Consider the following 23,141-nt stretch of genomic DNA (forward strand, 5'->3'; position numbering starts at 1 on the left):
CTATTACTGGATACTGGCCGCACTTAAGCGACTGCAGCTATCGAGCTCGGTACTTCTACCTTTAAGGTCTGGTACGTGTTAAAAGGAACATATCGTTCGATATTACTTGACAAAAATTGTATGTATTTTCGCATTTCTCTTCACAGCTTTTTAACCACAATTTTAAAATGGAATACAAATGATATGAGCTTGAATGGGCTAAGCTTGTCCCGTGGTGTAGTGGTAGCCTTGCTGAAGGTCAGTGCAGGGATTTTAATTCTGGACTGAGGGCTGAAATGGGTTTCACTCAGCCTTATGAGACCAACTGTCTAATCTATTACGAGACGCTGTGGACCCCGTCAAGAAAGCCAAGCAATACGGCCGAGGAGCAAATTGAGAAAAATAATTTAGGTTTGTACAAATGATATAGCGTTAATATCGAGAGAAGTATGAAACCATGTCTGAAGTTATTGCCATGCGAGATGATTTTCGTGGAGAAAGTGAGTGTTAGTTACTTATTATCTGAAATCGAAGCAGAGAGTTCGGAACCTGCGTCTACTTATACTTTAGATGAAGGTATCAATGATTAACAGAATACAAAATCAATCTTCTTCTTCCTGTCCATTTCCCCCAATTTTATGGAGTCGGCAGTTCTTGTGGATTTGAACTACTTTTACGGCCGGATACCCTTCCTGACGGCAACCCTATCTAGAATGATGTATTCACCGCTGCGTGTTTCTGTGACGCTTGTTAGTGTCGTGTGTTGTACGTTGATGAAGAGAAGTATATTAGAACTAACTCAAACACTCAGTCCCCGAGTAGAGGAATTGACTATACCCATTTAAAATCCTCTGTCTGGTCGAGAATCGTACCCAGATCCCTCTGAACAGGAGGCCAGTGACTATTCAGCCAAGTAGTTGGGCAGAGAATATAAATAGTAACTGCAATATACACGGTCGATTTGTCATCAACTCCTCTAATAACGGAATTTCAATGGTAAATTCTTTGCATACCTTGCAGATTCATACAACACTGCAGTAGTGTATAGGAATGCTTAACACCATTCAAAAATTTGCCATGATGATCGAAATAAGCAGTGCGTATTTAAGAACATTTATGTATTTCGTTTCTGCTTCCAAAATAGAATATCTCCTGTGTAGTTTATCTATCAGCTTATGTCAATACAGGTCTAAGTTATTTAGGCCTACTCACCCATGATATGTTTTGACATGCTTCACTTCCAGAAGTAGTGGCCCCGCGACTGTCGTGTACAGTCCACTGAGAATAGCAGACAAATGAATGAGCGTGTATTGCGTGCTCTGCCTGACGTTTGACCCTCGGCCTTGCTGATAGCACTACCACGGGTAAAATAACAGTACCATCTTAATTACACTATCTCCTTGCACTCTGATACAGACAGTAATTGAATGATTTACAACTCGGAGATTGATATGTAAGTCCTGTACAACACCACTCGACCGGTTAACGCAGTTGGCGATTGATATTACCAACGGTTTGATTCCTAGTTCTGTCAACATGAAAAGTTGGCAGCTGGACCAAAAATGGAGTTCTCCCGCAGACAACCTATGAATCTGCGAGAAGCACTCCTGGTTAACACCTGACAACGCATCTTCCGTAATCACAGTAGTCACCTTGGAAGTGAACATTTTAAACGTTCGATGTAATTATATTATATTATATTATATTATATTATATTATATTATATTATATTATATTATATTATATTATATTATATTATATTATATTATATTATTCTTCTTTATCTGTTTACCCTCCGTCCGACTCGTTGGCTGAACGGTCAGCGTACTGGCCTTCGGTTCAGAGTGTCCCGGGTTCGATTCCCGGCCGGTTCGGGGATTTTAACCTTAATTGGTTAATTCCAATGGCACGGGGGCTGGGTGTATGTGTTGTTTTCATCATCATTTCATCCTCATCACGACGCGCAGGTCGCCTACGGGCGTAAAATAAAAAGACCTGCACCTGGCGAGCCGAACCCGTCTTGGGATATCCCGGCACTAAAAGCCATACGACATTTTTGTTTACCCTCCAGGGTTAGTTTTTCCCACGGACTCAGTGAGGGATCCCACCTCTACCGCCTCAAGGGCAGTGTCCTGGAGCGTGAAACTTTGGGTCGGTGGATACAACTGGGAAGGATGACCAGTACCTCGCCCAGGCGGCCTCACCTGCTATGTTGAACAGGGACCTTGGTAGGGGATGGGAAGATTGGAAGGGATAGACAAGAAACAGGGAAGGGAAGCGGCCGTGGCCTTAAGTTGGTTACCATCCCGACATTTGCCTGGAGGAGAAATGGGAAACCACGGAAAACCACTTCCAGGATGGCTGAGGTGGGAATCGAACCCACCTCTACTCAGTTGACGTCCCGAAGCTGAGTGGACCCCGTTCCAGCCCTCGTACCACTTTTCAAATTAAGTGGCAGAGCCGGAAATCGACCCCGGGCCTCCGGGGGTGGCAGCTAATCACACTAACCACTACAGCACAGAGGCGGACCATATTATATTATATTATATTATATTATATTATATTATATTATATTATATTATATTATATTATATTATATTATATTATATTATATTATATTATATTATATTATATTATATTATATTACATTATATTATATTATATTATTAGCATGTGCCCTCTGCATCGCCCGCGTTTATTAATTCAACCGCAACCGTAGACTCTCGACTGTTTCAGAGAACATGACTGTCGAAGTTTCCGATGCGTTGTACTTGCCTTTTAGAGGGTACTGCACGAATGTTTCTTCTCCCGTCTCCGTAGTGTAGTGGTTAGTGTGATTAGCTGCCACCCCTGGAGGCCAGAGGTCGATTCCCGGCTCTGCCACGGAATTTGAAAAGTTGAGAAATATCTTAGTGGGAACATATTATTACAGTAGGTATATTGAGGTGGTAGTTAGGCAAAGTATATCTTCAAAAGTAGTTATAGACCACTCAGAAGCGATATTCCGCCGACTCTGCTTACCGGAGTCTACTACTCCTGACAATGGCAAGTAATTTTGTAGTGAACAATCACACAGTTCTGGTATCGAGATCATACTGGCCTTAGGCAAACAGAGCAGCTGAGAAGCAGAATGTAAACATGTTCAAAATTGCTAGACTGGTAGGCGGAGACTGAAAACAGCATCAGTCTTTCAGTATCATAGAATTCAGCATTTTGTAACAGGTATCCCACCAGCTGAACTGGTTTTCGGAAGGAAGATGCAGATCAAAATACGCGTTTCCGTATATACAACCGTATAAAGAATCGATTCAGGAAAATAATGCTTTCCACGAATTTAAAAGGGAAGCGCTTAGCCAATGCTAGACGTCATGCGCTGTACAGTAATTAGCAGCAGATGTACTGTTACAAGACAAGACAGTTTTGACTCTCACTTTTCGTACTACACCTGTTAGGGTCATTGAAAAGAAGGGTCTTCTGATCATTGTGGAGTCTCCTGAAGTAGAGATGCCAGCAGCTTTAGACCTTATCAGGCGATAACAAACAAGGGCATAATACCATTGATAAACACAGTGAGTTTTCTACCGGTGGGGAGCCAGATGACAGACCTACAGTACGTCAACCTTTAATCCTGGTGAAACACTCAAGACGCCACGACATAAAAGAACATGAAGGCTGTCATTCTCGACAGCGGATTATGAAACGGGGCCGCATTCCGGAATTGAACGAGCAGAGACTTGCATAACTCTATTTTAATAAAATTTTCATAATACGGTGTTGTCAATAGTTCCGTGTTCATAATATTCTTCACTTTTATGTTTTGTTTCTTTCTTTGGGGAGGAAAGATGTGTAACGTATCCACCTGGGATGCCGATTGTGCGAGATGGTCAGCAAAGACAGGTGACCGAGCAAAAACGAAAAACAAAACACGATACCGAATGCTTAATTCTGGACTTATCATGTGTATGTAACAGATATAGGCCTACATATGCTCAGTCCTTAGCCCTAAGGCTGGTTGGATCCTCAACAGCTCCGTCATCAGTTGTCATAATGGCCTAGGCGTACTAGGGGAATGAGGAGTAATGTACTTTACCGCTGCTTTCTTCAACAATTTTTTTTTTTTTTTTTTTTTTTTTTTTTGTTGATATCAAGTAGCTGGAAGTCCCGTGGCGCACTTCGGCCACTCTACTTATCTGTTTCAGCGACGTTGGTTCAGCTTCACGGCGTAGCGCTAGCGGGGCAAAATCTATCTGTCTATGGCGGAGCAAGTCCGCCATGTCAGAGCTGAAAACCCCTCTTCTCTGAGCTGTTAAAAAGTCAAGTATGCTAGTGCTAGTTGGCAAGGTAGGAGATGGAAGTTGTTATGTAATTTAAATTGCAAGAAGAAGAAGGCAAGTAGTGAGGGCAAGGCGATTTATCTTGGTCTTGGTGGGGGGGGGGGGGGACTAGGGTACGATGAGTTGTCGGGGAGGCATGGCTGGGAGATGAGAAAGTTGGGAAGAGAGAAGGTTGAGTAGAAGATAGAGTAGAGCAGGGTTACTGTTGCTTGGTTGAGAAAGATGAGGAGTGAAGCTATTGAAATGTGGTGGTGGAGAACTTGGTTTGCGGAGGTGCCTGGCATTCTTGTAGTGAGACCGAATGGCCTTCTTCATGAACGGGCACCCAGGGAAAGAGGCCGCATGATTCCCCTCACAGTTCGCACACCTCGCCTGGGTACGAGGTACCTCGCAGACAGTGTGGTGATGATCACCGCCACACCTATTGCACCGGGTGGAATTGGTGCACGTCGCAGCTGTGTGATGTAACTGTAAGCAGTTATAACATTGGATGACCAGGGAGGGGTGAGGGGGAGGGGAGGGTTGAGGCGGTGGGGCTGGTTCGGTGCTTGAAGAAGTCTGAGGCGCTGATGACCGGCGTTTCCTTCTTCTTCTTCTTCTTCTGGTCTGAGTGGCGCTGGAGGTGAGATTTGGAATAGGTATAGAGCTAGGGTCGGGAGTCGAAGTCGGGATAGTTTCGGGAGATGGAGTTGATTCATCAGTCTGAGCTTCCTGGGTTTGAAGTGGGACGGGGTCAGTCTGGATGGTTTGAGGTTGGCATGAAATACTGTCGGTCTGGGTAAGTTTAGGCTTTGTGAAGGGGGCTTGAGTGGATCGGTCAAGAGTGGCAGGTTGGCAGGTGTTGCTTACTGGATTGATGAGCATGGGGGTGGGGATGTCTGCATATTGAAGTTTGCGGAGAATGACGGGAATAGATTTATTATGGAGAGGGGTGAGGATGAGATGGTTATTGTGAGTTTCCTCTATGGTGGCTATATGCTTGCTGAGGACTGGTTCTATTGCTTCGATGACAGATTTACGAGTGAGGGGGATGGGGCCGGGGTTGGTGAGAGGGATGATGAGAAAACTGTTCTTGGGTGCAACTGGGAAGGGTGAATTTTTATGGACATAGTGGAAGGGATGCTCGAAGGGGGATTCTTCGGACTCGACGAAGACTTCGACAGCTTCTTCTTCTTCTTCATCCGCTTCGCCGGTATCATCTTCCACCATTTCTTCAACGACGTCGCAGTCAAACCCAGGCAGTTCGTCGGCGGGGCAGAAGGGGATATTGCAGCTGGAGAGTTTGTCAGATAGAGGGGTGATGGCTTTAGGGACTATCGGGAGGATGAAAATGACATGAGTGTCATCATTTTCATATGTCCGATGAATAAATTTGGTGAGGGGAAGAAGAGTAGAGGCAATTAGCCTTCTATGGAGAATTATCTTGGCAGGAGAAATATCTTCAGGGGGGGGAATAACCAGGTAATTATCATGGGGGCGGGTGGGTGCATCTGAGAATTCAATAGTAAGAGGAAGATTAAAGTCATGGTATGGGCCCCAGCTACTCGGTCCACCGGGGGTGTCCATATCAGTGGTCAGAAGAGTTGAAGAGAGCCAGAATTTACTATTACATATCAGTCTGCGAAGCCTATTGAAATGCGTGCACCAACCGACCCTATGAGCAACATTTTCATTCATAACAGGGACTGGCTGCATTGGGAATGACATTACTAGCATCGCTCATACCTATAAGTCACTTTCATATTGTCAAAGCCAAGGATAAGACAGAGACAGATCAATGAATGCAACGAAATTGCTTTAGCCCATACCAGAAGACTTAGTGCACTGTAAACACCATGTCCCGCCAGAAAAGACATACAGTATGTAACAGATGCTTGTATGTTTCTTTGAACTAATAAATATGTTTCGTCTTTCCTTTATTAGAAGATATCAATACTGCATAGTCATTAAGTATCTTACGAATCTTCTTCTTCTTATTATTATTATTATTACTGACGGCCCCGTGGTGTAGGGGTAGCATTCCTGCCTCTTACCCGGAGGCCCCGGGTTCGATTCCCGGCCAGTCAGGGATTTTTACCTGGACCTGAGGTCCACTCAGCCTACGTGATTAGAATTGAGGAGCTATCTGACGGTGAGATAGCGCCCCCGGTATAGAAAGCCAAGAATAACGACCGAGAGGATTCGTCGTGCTGACCACACGACACCTCGTAATCTGCAGGCCTTCGGGCTGAGCAACGGTAGCTTGGTAGGCCAAGGCTCTTCAAGGGCTGTAGTGCCATGGGGTTTGTTATTATTATTATTATTATTATTATTATTATTATTATTATTATTATTATTGAATGTCTCTTCAGTTCCAAACATGTGGGAAGTAATTGGGGGTGGATACTACACCCCAAAACAACGTAAGTCTCTTTGAACTTATTGTGCCCTACGGTCGCTCGTGTACAAATCTGTAGACTTCCCAGCTTTGTATGGGAAATATTGGTAATAGCCTTACCTTGCACATCCCATGTCGAGTAGCTGCCGTCACATCCTCCATTTTAAAGGACACCAAGGTATCCGAAATTTGACCCGCTAGATTTCTTTAACGTGCTGAAAGCCAAAGAAACGAAGTCAAGTCTATCGCATTTATATACCCTCAAATTTCCCCGACCTCAATCTGGAATAACCCGCCATCTAGGAACAAAAAAATGAGATGGCGTATGGCTTTTAGTGCCGGGAGATCCCAGGACGGGTTCGGCTCGCTAAGTGCAGGTCATTTGATTTGACGTCCGTAGGCGACCTGCGCGTCGTGGTGAGTATGAAATGATGATGAAGACGACACATACACCCAGCCCCTGTGCCAGGGAAATTAACCAATGATGGTTAAAATTCCCGACGCTGTCGGAAATCGAACCTGGGACTCTGTGACCAAAGGCCAGCACGTTAATCATTTGGCCATGGAGCCGGACATCATGGAACAGAAGGACAACGATTACCCGTTTGGTCCACTGAAGTCGGTACAATAGTACAAAGTTGAATTGTGTGGCTCTATTATGGTCGTCTGACCAGAAGTCGCGTGGATGCAGGGTAATTATAGCTACTGCGCATCCGCGTACTTCAAGTCTGAAGGCCTAGCAATAAACACTGTTCCATCCGCCATTATTCATGCGAACTGAGGCGCTGTTGTTAAGTTTCAAAGTGGTACAGCAATTGTGCTTTAGTTACCCATTTACTGTAAGTATTGCATAATGAACAGTTTTAATAATGAACACGGATATGCTTCAGAGAGCTCTCACTGTCTATCACGACTTATGTTTGTAGCTACACGTTGCCGCGACTTCTAGTCAGACGCAGATAACACAGATGTATATTACCCTCGGCTCTCGAGCGTTAAATATGAAAATTAATCGAATTAGCCTCGCTGTTTCCTCTTACTTAAATAGGATTTCTTCTTTTTCTTCTTAATCTGTTTACCCTCCAGGGTTGGCTTTTCCGTCGGACTCAGTTAGGGATCCCACTTCTACCGCCTCAAGGGCAGTGTCCTGGAGCGTGAGACATTGGGCCGGGGGATACAACTAGGGAGAATGACCAGTAGCTCACCCAGGCGGCCTCAACTGCTATGCTGAACAGGGGCCTTGCGGGGGGATGGGACGATTGGAAGGGATAGACAAGGAAGAGGGAAGGAAGCGGCCGTGGCCTTAAGTTAGGTACCATTCCGGCATTTTCCTGGAGGAGAAGTGGGAAACCACGGAAAACCACTTCCAGGATGGCTGAAGTGGTAATCGAACCCACCTCTTTTCATTTGACTTCCCGAGGCTGAGTGGACCCCGTTTCAGCTCTCGAACCACTTTTCAAATTTTGTGGCAGAGCCGGGAATCGAACCCGGGCTTCCGGGGGGTGGCAGCTAATCGCACTAACCACTACACTGCAGAGACGGACTAAATAGGATTTACGGAAAGTAATGTTGTCCAGTCGTAGAACTTATTCATGGCCTTTTTTATATGTACGCGGGCTCGTCACTTATGTGGATTAAGTCCAGTTTTACCACCGGATGCTCTTCCTAAAGAGGCTGGGCTAAATCCGTAGTATGGCTAAGCCGGCAGTAATTGAAAATATAACTTTACTGCAGTTTTACGCCATCATGAGGAAGAGGTCTGATCGGCTCATTACGTCCTTTAAAGCATCTTTTACTCTGATGGTAAAGGACGTAAATATTTATTACTAATTCCAAGTAGTACCCTATTATTAGCAGTGTTTCTGGCAATGAGTTCACGAACTACTGGGAAATTACTCATCTGCTGCAGATTTTGACGAAGTATTACAATCATTGTTCCAAAATTCGCCTTATCCATTCTGGCAAATTTTTCAGGAGACGGAAAAAATGTTTCTTGCTCATCTTCAGTAGAATGAAAGTGTTTATTCATGTTTATTTTATCAACGTACTTACCTGTATTGATATAACTGAAGAGCTACATAAAATTCGGGGCATATAAGGGAGATATTTGCAAATTAAGATTGGATAAGGAGTGTTTTGGAATTCAACATTGGATAAGGAGGGTTTTGGAACTGGCATCGTGATAAGGGCGGGGTTTGCAAACGTAGCTAAAACTTCATAATGATAATTTTTGTCATTAATTAACATTATAATCGACATTCTTTTATTATTTCTACTCTTTGAAATCATAAAAATATTTTAATCGTATTATATAAAAATACAGAAGGATATGAATGTAGTGATTTAACTCAATATCAATAATAGTGTGATAAAAAAAAACATGACGCAACAGCCCCGAAGGACCATGGTCTACCAAGCGACCGCTGCTCAGCCCGAAGGCCTACAGATTACTAGGTGTCGTGTGGTCAGCACGACGGATCCTCTCGGCCGGTATTCTTGGCTTTCTATACCGGGGCAGCTATCTCACCGTCAGATAGCTCCTTAGTTGTAATCACGTAGGCTGAGTCGATCTCGAGCCAGCCCTCAGATGCAGGTAAAAATCCCTTGCCTGGCCGGGAATCGAACGCGGGGCGTCCAGGTAAGAGGCAGACACGCTACCCCTACACCGCGGGGCCGGCCATAGTGTGATAAACTGGCACGAAATTATCGGGACTAGTATCGCCAACAGTTTCAAAAACACACCGTGAACCTGGAACTTCATAAACATCGTACTAATGCTTACCGTACTTCATAGAGACCGATCTCGATAGCTGCAGTCGCTTAAGTGCGGCTAGTATCCAGTATTCGGGAGATAGTAGTTTCGAACCCCACTGTCGGCAGCCCTGAAATGGTTTTCCGTGGTTTCCCATTTTCACACCAGGTAAATGCTGGGGCTGTAACATTTTTTTTTTTGCTAGGGACTTTACGTCGCACCGACACAGATAGGTCTTATGGCGACGATGGGATAGGAAAGGCCTAGGAGTTGGAAGGAAGCGGCCGTGGCCTTAATTAAGGTACAGCCCCAGCATTTGCCTGGTGTGAAAATGGGAAACCACGGAAAACCATCTTCAGGGCTGCCGATAGTGGGATTCGAACCTACTATCTCCCGGATGCAAGCTCACAGCCGCGCGCCTCTACGAGCACGGCCAACTCGCCCGGTGTGTACCTTAATTAAGGCCACGGCCGCTTCCTTCGCACTCCTAGCCCTTCCCTGTCCCATCGTCGCCATAAGACCTATCTGTGTCGGTGCGACGTTAGGCAGCTAAAAAAAAAAAAATACTTTATAGAGTATTATCTGAGATACATTCCAGTTATGGTGCCCCATGTTTGGATAAGGCATGTTTTGGAAACGTCACCTGAATTTATGTTATATTTTTTATAGGGACAAAGCGAGTTTAGGTACAGTTTTCCTGTTATAAAAGGTGCTAAATCATATGAGTTATAGAGGTAAGCTAGGAACTCAATTTTCATTAAAAAAAATGGATACGGCGGGTTTTGGAACCGTGGGCCTCAATTGCAGTTAAGTTGCCTATGTATGTATGTCTACCCCCAGAGTCCCATTTTCTGATACGGGATCAGGGATTATACATATCTTACGGCCGGATGCCCTTCCTGACGCCAACCTCAAGTTGAAGATCTAATGAAGATGAAATTGATGATAGGGGATGAAACCGGTTAAGGGGATGGAAAGAATCGACTAGGGCCTACGAATAGCAACTGTCCCAGCATTTGCCTGGAAGTGAAAATGGGAAACCACAGAAAACCGTTCTCAGGACAGCCGACGGTGGGGTTCGAACCCATACGTCTCCCGAATATTATAACGCGTTAACATGTGCGGCTGTTCTTCTAGGTACAGTTACAATTCAGTGAATTAATTTTCTAAAAAATATAATATTGTTTTTATGAACTACATAAATATAGCTTAAGTAACAGTTGTTTCAGTGCATAAATATTATTTTGGTAATCATTCTCTAATCATTCTCAAAATGCGCCTTACTTCCAATTTTGAGTTAATATTACGTAACTTACAGAGTGTCCCCTATTGACTATTGCGTGTATCTATGGTTGTCGGTAGTGTGATGTGTTGTATAGAAATGAAGACGTGTATTAAGATGATCACAATCACACAGCCCCCGAAGCAGAATAATTAACCAGACGCGGCTAAAATGCTCTACCCGGCCGGGAATCGAACCCGGAGTACTATGAACCGAAGGTTATGGCGCTGAGTATTCAGTCAAGGAGCTGGGTATGTTCATTAATAGAACATTACTTGGCATTTCCGAAGAAAGTAGGCGATTTATTTTTCATGGAAATCTCATCTTGTTTAGTTTTTGTCGTTTGAAACAAGTCCATCCAATGATTTAAATGGAAGACAAGCTTCCCTAATGAGATCAATCTCACAGTTTGGTATTAGCTATGCAACAACAATTTGTTTGTTCCGCTATCTTAAAGCAGGCGGTTTGAAAAAGTACTGATGACCCGTGGATAAAGAGGTTGAGATACAATGTTTAATGTACCGCCATCTGAAATACTTCACACTCTCTTCTTGGAAGTGATAAGTGATGCAATGATCTTGAAATGGATGCCCTGATAGGATACATGTTAAAAAGAAACTCGTACTGTTAATAATGAAATGTAAATAAAATTTTCGTCCTACTACTTTGAAAATGCCACTTTTTGATATTTTGAACCATATTAGAATAATATTTTCGAGGCAGTGGCGTATGCTGGGATCAAGACATGGGCTACCACTAGACTTAGGTTACCCCTTCTCGATAGTTGGTTTAGTGAACGTCAAGCCTCAAGCGTTTTGAACCGCAGCCAATAGCTAACGGAGTAACCTGCTGTGTATTCAAAACTATTTCACAAGCTACTGCCCTGGCCTCTACTACTCCTAATACTCAAACCCTGATCAGCGGAGATGGTAGCCTAAGGTTTATTATATAAAGTCCGGCTTTGTGGCGAAACGAATAGAATGCTTCCCTTTGGTCCGATGGGCACGGTTCATTTCTCAGAATCAACCCCATCGTGCTCTTAATTCCCCTGGCTTGGGGACTAGGTGTTTATCACGTCTTCGCCATTCATTTTATGCTCATTATGTCACCACCAAGCATATACTGATGCCATGCGTTATTATTATTATTATTATTATTATTATTATTATTATTATTATTTTGAATTATAGAGCATCACCAACGGTCGTACCCATCGTTCACTGGTTTATTAGCTTCCTCGGTAGACTGGTGGTGTCCGACCCATGATCACGGGTTCGATTCCAAACAAACAAAGAGAACACTAAATCTGAAAGATTGGATTTCATTTTAGCAGATCTACCTATAAAAAGAAAACTATATTACTTCTATAACAGTAGCCATGTAGTGTCTTCCTACAAGGATGTAGGAGCAAACGGAAGTGAAATACCAGCACTTTGTTATCTGTATAATTAAGTCAGAAGTATGAGGGGAGGAAGTATATACGAAGAGGAACGCACGTGTCAATTCGGAAACTTCCGGAGAACTTCGAGTCTTTGAACTCTCTCTCTCCTTCGTTAGGAGTGGCGATCTGATGGAACGAAGCCTAGAACACCTATCCCCCGGTCCCCGCACCGCCCGAGCACTCAATAGCATGAAGCGCGAGGTGAGGCGAGGGTAGAGGGACTGCAATATCTTTCTCCGATGCCTTGTACTCAGAAATATGAGAGACGTTTTATCTCATTGCGTTCAAGTTTTGTAAACGGAACAATGTACCAGATGCTTACATTATAATGTGCTTTAGATTTCCATCGCTCTCATTTGAGGTTTGGGCTTCACCGGTAGCCTTGGTAGCCCTCAGTATATGCCACTGTTTCAATGAAGTGCCATGGGATGAATCCGACCTATTGCTGGACAATTTCAATTCATTGTTTTTTACACCGGGATGTAATTTCGTAATTTCATAATGTTACTCAGGTTTTTTCAAGTTGTTTTACATCCCACCGACTCAGATAGGCCTTACAGCGACGATGGGACAGGAAAGGGCTAGGACTGAGAAGGAAGAGGCAGTGGCCTTAATTAAGGTACAGCCTCAGCATTTGCCTGGTGTAATATGGGAAACCACGGAAAACCATCTTCAGGGCTGTGAATGTAGAACACATGTGACCTAAGGTACGATGTCTTACTGTATTACAGTATGTAATGTCCGATGGAAATTAGCAAATAAAATTGCGCCTCAACCTAGGGTCGAACCCTCGACCTCCTGCATGGCAACCCAACACTCTATCCACTGCACCAACTGTACAGCACGAGTATTAATTACTGACAGAAGTACTTACCGTACATGTGGTTACAGTGTTGCCAGATTGCCACTCTTCAACGTCCTTTTTCTGCCTGATATACTCGCAGGACGAACTTTTGTGAGATACATTTTTTTTTTGCTGGCGTGTGAGGAGTCGCACTGCGACGCCCGAGTGCGCGAATTTCTCTTCACCCTGTATATTTACATGCACCTGTCTTCATTATAGACTGTTATGCCTTTCGGCGTTCAGTCTGCAAGCCTCTGTGAATTACTAAACGCTTCCACAATCCTTCGTATGTAACTAGCCCTGTGGTCTTGTTTAGTCCCATGCCTCTTATCTTTAAATAATTAGAAACTGACTCTAATTGTCTCTGTGGCCTCCCTCTACAGTACTTATCTCACCCTTCATGACCAAGGTAATTATTAACCAATGAAGCCGGTTTATGCTCCATCTTCATCCATCGACTTCAATCCTAATTTAGCATCATTCCGAGTACCCTTCTGCCATTGTTCCTAGCTGTTCGGATCAGCAATCACTACTTTCATGCCTGTTACTTTTAACTCTGGATAAGGTATCCTTAGCCTAGCCAGCTTTTACTCCCATACAGTACAGTCGGTCTGAAGACCGGAGTAAGTATAGTTTCGTCCGGGAGCTAACTTCTTTCTTACAGTATGTTGTCGATCGCAACTGCATTAGCTTTGCTGCAACTTGATTCAATTTCACATTATCCTACCATACTGTGAGAATACACATCCTAAGTGAGAATACACATCCTAAATACCTGAAGTGATTTTCCTATTCCAGTTTTCTTTTCCTGACCTGACATTCAATCAGATTTATTTCCCTACTGAAACCATTTTCGACTTGAAAATCGTAGTGTATAATATTCACTGTACATATTTTCAATATCCAGGATTTTCAATATTCAGGATATTAAATAGTACGTTTTCAATACAGTCCGTCATTCTTTTCTGCAATTAGCTTTACGTCGCATCGACACAGATAGGTCTTATGGCGACGATGGGACAGGGAAGGCCCAGTAATGGGAAGTAAGCGGCCGTGACCTTATTTACGGCAAAGCCCCAGCATTTGCCTGGTGTGAAAATGGGAAACCATGGTAAACCATCTTCAGGGCTGCCGACAATGGGGTTCGAACCCACTATCTCCCGGATGCCAGCTCACAGCTGCGCGCCCCTAACCGCACGGCCAATTCGCCCGGTATAGTCCGTCATTAAGATGAAGTCATCGGCATAAGCTTAAATAGCTTACTACATTTCTACCTAACTACATCCCTCCCTGCCACCTTCCAGTAGATGACTCCCTGCCAGCTTCCATCAGGTGATCCACGTAAACTATGAACAATAAAGTTGAAAGATTACAAACAAACAAACAAACAAACAAACAAACAAACAAACAAACAAACAAACAAACAAAGCAAACGCCTTCCCACTGTAATGTGTTCCTAACTCATTTACTGACTTTACAAACATAAAACTGCATTTAAATTTAAAAATATGAAAATTAATATTTATTAAATAAAATACTCAATCGTTGGACCTTGTACTCATGCTTGGTTCTTACCTGATTACTTACAAATACGTTAATTGAAGGGCGCCAGCTACAACTCAGTGCAGCAATAAGAGAATGAGATTCTTGAATATCTCTAGGGTGTGGGGTAATAAGCTTACTTTTGACAACAAAAGGAAAAGGAGATTGGCGTTCGGTTTCCCCATTAAATTTGAGGTTATATGATTTTACTCTAAAAATGAAACAATAAATTAATTTGATCGAACAAAATATATTCTTTACATTGTATAGAAAAAATATTAAGTCTTGCTGCAATAAAACAGATGAGAATATGAACTTATGACATTGCAACTGAAAGAAACTAGGCATGAATTTGAATTCTTATTGACCGGACATTAAACAATTATACAAGAAATTTATCCCTCACTGGTTCACTTGACTGTACCTTCAACACTTTGAGTGTAATTGCGACGTATTCCTTTGATCTGGTGTTTACTGTAGATGTATCAAGCCTAATTTGGTGATGTATCCTTTTTGTTTCACTGACGACTAAGTATCCATGCGACTGCTTCTTCTCCATCGATATGACTTCTTGGTAAGTCTGTCCTGTATGCCTTCATGGTAAGTGTATCCCTCTAACTGAACTGACCGACTGAGGTCTCACCTTCCACTTGACTCCATCACTGTTCACCTTCCACTTGACTAATGACCGACTGAGGACTCTCCTTCTCGTTGACTCCATCACTGACGCTACAATATGCAGCCACCTTGTATAGGCGTTAGTTGACACACCTACGCAGTCTCCAGAAATAATAATGATCTACTCCCACCTCGCGACAAATGTTACACCCTATGGTGAAACCGCCGGCGGCACCCGGGGTATCTCAAAGAAAGTGAGCTCACCGCTAAATGCACGCGATGACGTAGCGATGACTCGGCAATAACTCCAGCAGTATTTCGCAATGTTACAATGTCACAAGTTATTGCACATACTACATCCACGTCTGATATACAACAACTCTTACTGTACATATTTTAGTGTTAATCTACATACACATATATACGTAACAATTTTACTACAATCACGCAAGCGACAAGCATTGCAGAATTGAATTGAACAATAATAGTTACAATAATAGTAATACTATCACAGATGAAATAATAATAATAATAAGAAGAAGAAGAAGAATACAGATATCATCTTGTAACGAGATTTGAACCGTTACACCACAACAGCTCTAATGAACCGTGGCCTACTAAGCGATCGCTATTCAGCCCGAAGGACTGCAAATTACGTGGTGCCGTGTGATCATTGTGACGAATCATCTCGGCCATTATTCCTGGCTTTCTAGACCGAGGCCGCCATTTCACCGTCGATGGCGGACGCAGACAACAGGGTACTGTGCTTGGCTGTATTGCCCTTTACCACATTCCTGAGAAACAATTGAATGCCCGTCAGGTACGCCGTAGGGTCGAGGCGTGCCTAGCGTACAAGACGTATAACCTTAAGGGGCACGATTCACATTTATTGCTAAGGGATGTAATTCGAAACTTTCGTGAATCGGTACAGATTTGTGATAGTTATAATTTCCTATCTACGTCCTTGTCCAACCTTGCTAAAACTGTTGAACTGTTGAACACCGAAGGTATGCTGTACATGCAGATGCAAAAGCCGTATTTCCATATGAATGGTTTGATACAGATGAGAAACTAAACATGCCCTTACTAGCCGACGAGGCCACATGGTTTTCCTCTTTAACAGGAAAGGGCCAAGATAAAATGAAAGCTTTAGCTGTATGGGATTCAAAAGGAATGCGAAAATTCGAAGAATATCGTAATTATTATCTCGACCTTGATGTTGCTGTATTGGCTGACGTGTTTGAACAATTCCGCACAGTCTCCTATCAGGCGGACAGAGTAGTTCCCGTTTATACGTGGTACTGTGCGGTGAGCCGGAATAACCACGATTTTAAAATTATTCGTGATGCGAATGTGTATACAGCAATTCAAGACAGCATGCGCGGTGGTGTGTTTCAATGTATACACCCTTATGTGAATGTTGAAAATAAACCGGATGAATATCTACTGTATCTCGATATTAATTCGCTGTACTCTAAATGCATGTTAAAAAAAACTTCCGATTGAGCTTTTGTCAATAGAAACCGAGTTACCCGTGGATTGGGAAAGCTGGACTAACCAATTGGATAAATGCTTCTTAGCAGTTGTGGATCTTGAATACCTTGTAGATGTACTTGTGTAAATGTATTTAAATATAAGAAGTTCAGTGTTTTAAAAGCCAAGATGAATACTAACAGTAGACGGGAAAATTCCTTTTAAACCGAGCTCGATAGCTGCAGTCGCTTAAGTGCGGCCAGTATCCAGTAATAGGGAGATAGTGAGTTCGAATCACACTCTCGGCAGCGCTGAAGATGGTTTTCCGTGGTTTCCCATTTTAACACTAGGCAAATGCTGGGTCTGTACCTTAATTAAGGCCACGGCCGCTTCCTTCCCATTCCTAGGCCTTTCCCATCCTATAGTCGCTATAAGACATATCTGTGTCGGTGTGACGTAAAGCAAATAGAAAAAAAAAGTCCTTTTAAGTAGGGACTAAGAAGTTCTTCAAAATTGATGAATACCACTTTTGTGAGTTCTAGAACACAGAGATCCATTTAAACAAACCTGTACAATTAGGGTTTGCGATCTTAGAATTCCCAAAATTAGACATTTATTTTTCCATATTTCACATTTTGCAAGTATTTAGCGAGAATGCCCGCTTATCATATACTGATAACTTACTGTGGCATTTTCAATCTCAACGCACGCATCCATTGCTAACTATGATGCGAAACCCATGGTTGAGCTCCAAACTGGACTTTGAAAATGCACCACATGGCTATGTTATTAGAACTTTCGGAACTCACAAAGTAGAAGGATTATGGGCAGATGAGGTAAACTATAAATCAATTGTAGAGTTTTTGGGGTTACGAGCGAAAACGTATGCCCTCGTTGCCGTGATCGTTCATCTACACAGAAACATAATAGGGTACGAACGAACGCTCGCACTATTAGCGGCAACTGTGAAATGCACTTCAAAGATTATTTAAATTATCTCTTTGACGATAAGGAATTGTTTGTGGATCACTGTTACATACGGTCTCGGCAACATGTTCCTAGAACAATAAAAGAACGTCGGTGGGCACTGTCATCCACCGACAAGAAGCGGATCGTGTTACCAGATCGTACAAGTACCTTGCCACATGGATATGAAAGAGCAAATAAATAAATAAATAAATAAATAAATAAATAAATAAATAAATAAATAAATAAATAAATAAAAATAACATTTTATTACAGAGTCTGTACAAATAGATACAATAAATTATGACCAGAAAGGAAGTATTGTACCACTGATTGCATTATTATTGCTAATTAATTCCTACTCCCCATCCATCTCAGGCTCGCAAATACGCCATGTCCAAAGGAGCCATTCCTTGTGTTTCGGCATCACGAAATACAAATGAGATTTGAACACTTTGTTAGAGCATAAGTGAAGCTTTCTATTTCGTTAAGTTTCCATTCGATTTCTTAATAGGTACCATTGTAAAGAAAGTGTGCTCTGATGACTTGTATTGGGCATGGAGACATCGAGAACCCATTGAGGCATTCCTATGATACGTTTTGGGATTGAAGGTAAACTGCCGTGGGACGAAACCAAATTTCCAAAGAGTTTGTTGGGACTGCTTTTCTGTCCCCTTCACAGAAAGAAAGTAAACGGTGTAGGAATTCCCAACGGTTCTATCTTATCTGGATATAGAAGGTTACCTTCTTCATTGGTCTCTACGTCAAATTCGATTGTATCACTTTCACCTAAGATATGAATCAAATCCCTATTTCGGCAAGTAGAGACTGTCATGGTGTCGAGAAACCAGTTAGACGTAACTGTCCTCTGTTGTGTCGTTTCGTCTACCACACCAAATGCATGATCCAGACGAAGCCAGAGCTTATCTTCATCTGTAGAAGGTGACGCTAGCAGTTCATGCTCTGTATATTCCAAATAATTTAAGACTTATTCTTGATAACGACTGTCGTGATTCTCCACGTTCCCGTGAATATGGGAGGAAATTTCATACAACTTCAGTTTTTCAAAGTCATCTCCCTTCGGTAAAGTATATAGAAAATTGGAACGCCCACTCGCCATAAAATCTTTCCATTTTATCGCACCGACACTATCACTGTCGGAAATGGTGTACCCGGTAGCTGTCTGACACTTCGGCATGAAATGAATTATTTACTCTGTTGTACAAACGAAGCCATCTCAATGGGCGTGTTACTTCGTACCTGCAGTTCATCTGTGAGGATGATAAAATTAGTCATCCTAACCTTAGGCTTTTGAATGTGATAGCCTAGACAGCATGGCATGATGTGCTTTATAACACTTAACATTTCGTCATCTAGCATAGCCATCAAGCCGATGGTTAATGGCAGCATCGACAACTATGTCGATATTTCCTCCCATGACCGCTGGGTAAATGTGAACGTGGCGTGCTTAAATGGGAGAGGACGTTCTACCGGCGATTCACTCTCCCCAGGAATTATACCAGCCTGTCCCGAATTGCCTGTACCACCAGTAGATCCAGCTTCTCGTTTCATCCGTTGTGCAGATGGTTCCTCAGCGTTCTCTTCGTCGATTGATCGTTTCCGAGCCAAAGTTCCACTCGATTTCAACATTGTGATCTCCTAAGGACATAAATGACCTAATCAGCAAATTGGTTCGGTGTAATTTGTTTCACACACGAAAAAGGCACATATAAATTTTATTTCACCATGCGATTAGCCAAGGCTTGCTCGTCACGTTTACCTAAATAACCTTTACACAGAAATTCAGAATTGCCCGATATTAACACAGGTGCGCGAGCAAGTCCGGTCGGTAGATACAGAGTGGGTCTCGAGAAGTCACGAAGTGTGGCCACGGCTGGTCCGTAGTCCAACAGCTCTGCACTCTGACCGGCCAACCGAGCAGAGGGGGTTGACCACGGCTCTACCATGGCTCTAGGCCTCTGCATTAGGGAGACGATACAGGGCTGGACCTCACGGCTGGCCCCAACCGTCGGCTGTCCTGAGAATGGTTTTCCGTGGTTTTCCATTCTCTTGCACTAAGGCGAATGCCGGGATAGTTCCTAGTATAGGCCACGGCCGCCAAACCCCTCACCTTCTCCGAGCATCTACTTCACCGTAACAAATCTCCTGGTCTGAGAGACGCCGTCACCGTCTAAGAGGCCCGCCTCGCCCTTCAGGGGAGGAATTAAAATGTTTTAAATAAAATAAAAGCAAGCCCTGTTTTGTTTAATACTTTTTGGAAATCTGAATTGGTGCACCAGTAAGAACAGATTTCATATCTTCACAAGTAGATTCAACCAAAAATGGTTCTTCGATTACAGTAACAGATTTATTGAGAACATTTTCAAATGCAAAATCTGAAAGTGAACCTACACTAGAGACGTAACTAGTCACGAAGTGTGCGGCGATGCTCTGCACTATAACACTCTTTCCGGTGTTACTTGGTCCACAGAGAAAGATCGAGTTAATCTTGGGTTGTTCCTCATTAAGAATTTTCTTTAGGTTGCAAACAAAATCAATAGGTCAATAGGAACAATATTATTTCTATAAAACAATTCAGACATTGTATCTCTGCTAAAGCTGGTACCATCAGCTGCACAATTTAACAGATGTTGAAATCTATTTTTCCTTTCAGAACAAAGTTTTTCTTTAATATAACATGAAATTTTAAATTTTAAATTTCCCTAGCTAACACATGGAAAAATGTCCAGTAAGGAATGTCCATTCGTCCGGTGTACATAAATCGTATAATAAACTGTGCGAGGTAGCCTTGTACTTCCTAATTAACGGATCAAGAATATTGTTTGAACCTTTTTGATGGTGAAGTATTCCCAGCTCGCTGTGACGGTCCAGGGTGATGGTTGTCCAGGATTGGTTCAGGTGATGTGGTAATCCTCCTCTTCCGGGTCAGCTCCAGGAACCGTCGAGAGTCCTCTTTTTGAAGATGGATCGATTGTGGCACCACTCTGACGAACTCAGCCCATTCCCCAAATTTATGGTAAATAGACTCACACTTTGTAGGGTACGGAAGGTGCAGAAGTATGATATCGTCGCCCTGCAGGTCGAACTTGCAATTTGGTTGATGAAAAATACCTTGCGGAAGAATTGAGAGGTCGTCAATCGAGAGCTCTGCTAAGTCGGCACTTTGAACGAGCCAGCTCGAAGGTGTCGTTAATGCAGACATAATGCTAATGAGAGTTTGATGTCCTTATGTACCTACGCGGGGTATTTATACTCCTGAAATTATGCAAGAAAGCTTTCTATAAGCGTCTTTTTAACTTCGCCTATTTTCCCCTATCTTATAGAACAACTGAAATCCGTCTGCGAGCAAGGCTAACGTTAGCGCAGCCCGTCGCGAGCCGGGCCGACGTCAGCGGCGCCCCAGTAGCGAGCCCGGCCCCCGTCGCCAACGGTACCGATACTGGGGCACCGCTGATGTCCGTCCGGCTCGCGACGGTCGGTGCTAACGTTAGCCTTGCTGGCGACGGTCGTGAACAGTGCTACCCTTTAAATTAGTATGCAAATAACTCTGTACTTCCTTCTTGAACAAACCAGGTCATGCAGAGAAATCTTATCTTGGTGCATTGAACTATATGCACGTTCAGTGACTTGCATAGAAAGTCGCGGACGGTGCATTGTATAAAAGGCTGGTCGCAGAAGGGAATATCATGCAGTCTCTAGTATTATCAACGCTACTCCATCTGCTGGCTACTGGTGGGCTGCTACCTATGTAGATGCAGTAAACTTCATGATACAGTACGTCGAAACAGAGAACTCTATACACTTGGCACGGCATGCCTCAGGCATCTTTCTCCACTAGGGGGAGGAAGTGGAGTCTCACTTTCCTTCCCAGCTGGATACACTCCTGGAGTAAAACATCCTGGAATCTACTGATTTCTTCGACGAGGCGTATCAGAAGTTATCGTACATTGTTCATTACCCAACAGCTCATGGTTCTGGGTACAACTTCGTTGGCATCAATCGCTGGTGGCACCCTGTCAACCCAACAATGCTGCCCAGCCTACAGGAAGAAACACGAGGTCTCCAACTTACATCGATGGCGGACGCAGATAACAGGGTACCGGTACTGTGCTTGGCTGTATTGACCTTTACCACATTCCTGAGGAACAACTGAATGCCCGTCAGGTACGCCGTAGGATCGAGGCGTGGCTAGCGGACAAGAGGTATTTGATTTCAGACGTGACTATGAATAACATAAGGCAGTGGCATACGCAAATTAATAGATTTAATTTGCAGATATTTAATAAGCGCGGGAACGTTATTTATCAGGCACGAAAGGAACGTGACATTAAAGAATATTTACGTATTTTCCATTCTGATGACAAACGTTCTTTAATATCACGGTTAGATGCATTTCTCCGGGATAAGATACGAGTAGGGATTCGTGAGTTTAGTAATACTTGCTGTCGCTACCATACTCCCGGAAAATTGAGGCATTTCAAAGCTTAAGGCTTTTCCGTCACCCAATGTGGGCACCCTTATGGATAACATGTTTAAAATCGTAATCGGCTTACATCTTTGTTGCAAAATATACCAGTCACATAAGTGACGTTTACGCCCGCCATGCTTTAAATTGCCGTAAGAGTGCAGGTCGATTTTCAAGACACTGTTCAATTAATGACATTATCAAAAGAGCTCTTACATCTATCGACGTCTCTTCTGTCCTATAACCGAGTGGAATTAGTCGCACAGACGGAAAACGCCCTGGTGGTCTGACTTTAGTCCCATGGAACAAAGGCAGATCTTTCCTGTGGGATGCCGCGTGTGTGTATACTTTAACACCGTCTCATTTGTCTCACACTTGCAAAGCTGCGGTTCTGCTGCGGAATTAGCCGTGCGCAATAAAAGGGCGAAATACAGAGCAGTAACGGACAACTACATCTTCGTGGTATTCGCAGTCGAAACGATGGGGGACTTGGTGTCAAGAGGCTAAAAGTCTGATTTCAGATATTAGCAAACGACTATCATATCAGCAATCACTGGAGACTCCTCTTCAACAGAATTCCTGAGGCGACAGATAGGAATTGCTATCCAGCGAAGAAATGCTGCCAGCGTTAGGGGCACGTTTCCGGATAATGCTCCATTGGACACAGTTTCTTATCTTACACCTTAGACTTTCGAGCTGGAGCGAAGCATAAAAAACTGATAGTTTAAATGTTTATTTATTTATTTATTTATTTATTTATTTATTTATTTACACTTAACCACATACTTTTTTAAAGTTTTACAGCATTAATTTAAAATATCATGGTAATCAATTATAGTTATTAAGATAAGTAAGACATATAAAGAATAACAATAATACAATTAATTAAGATTACTACTGATGAAAAATTATGGGATAAATAGAGAGTGGATAATAACAAAAAGATATCAACAAATACCTCAATAATATATCTACTAACCAGCTTAGAGGAAAACTTATTCTAATATAAGGCAAAAACTAATTAACTGAATATTATTGTGTTACAAA

The 23,141-nt window shown here is 42.9% G+C and overlaps 1 protein-coding gene across 2 annotated transcripts in view; it reads right to left on the reverse strand.

Annotated features, from left to right (window-relative positions):
• The window catches only part of LOC136864643 (phospholipase A2 inhibitor), a 68,148-nt gene extending 66,884 nt beyond the window's left edge, over window positions 1-1,264 (reverse strand). For both annotated transcript variants that reach the window (XM_067141910.2, XM_067141929.2), the window contains exon 1: window positions 1,192-1,264. In XM_067141910.2, the coding sequence (XP_066998011.2) occupies window positions 1,192-1,210 (19 nt within the window). In that variant the 5' untranslated portion in view covers window positions 1,211-1,264. The remainder of the gene's footprint in view (window positions 1-1,191) is intronic.
• Window positions 1,265-23,141: the final 21,877 nt, after the last annotated feature.

This window comes from Anabrus simplex, chromosome 1, assembly GCF_040414725.1.
Source record: "Anabrus simplex isolate iqAnaSimp1 chromosome 1, ASM4041472v1, whole genome shotgun sequence".
Classification (NCBI taxonomy): domain Eukaryota; kingdom Metazoa; phylum Arthropoda; class Insecta; order Orthoptera; family Tettigoniidae; genus Anabrus; species Anabrus simplex.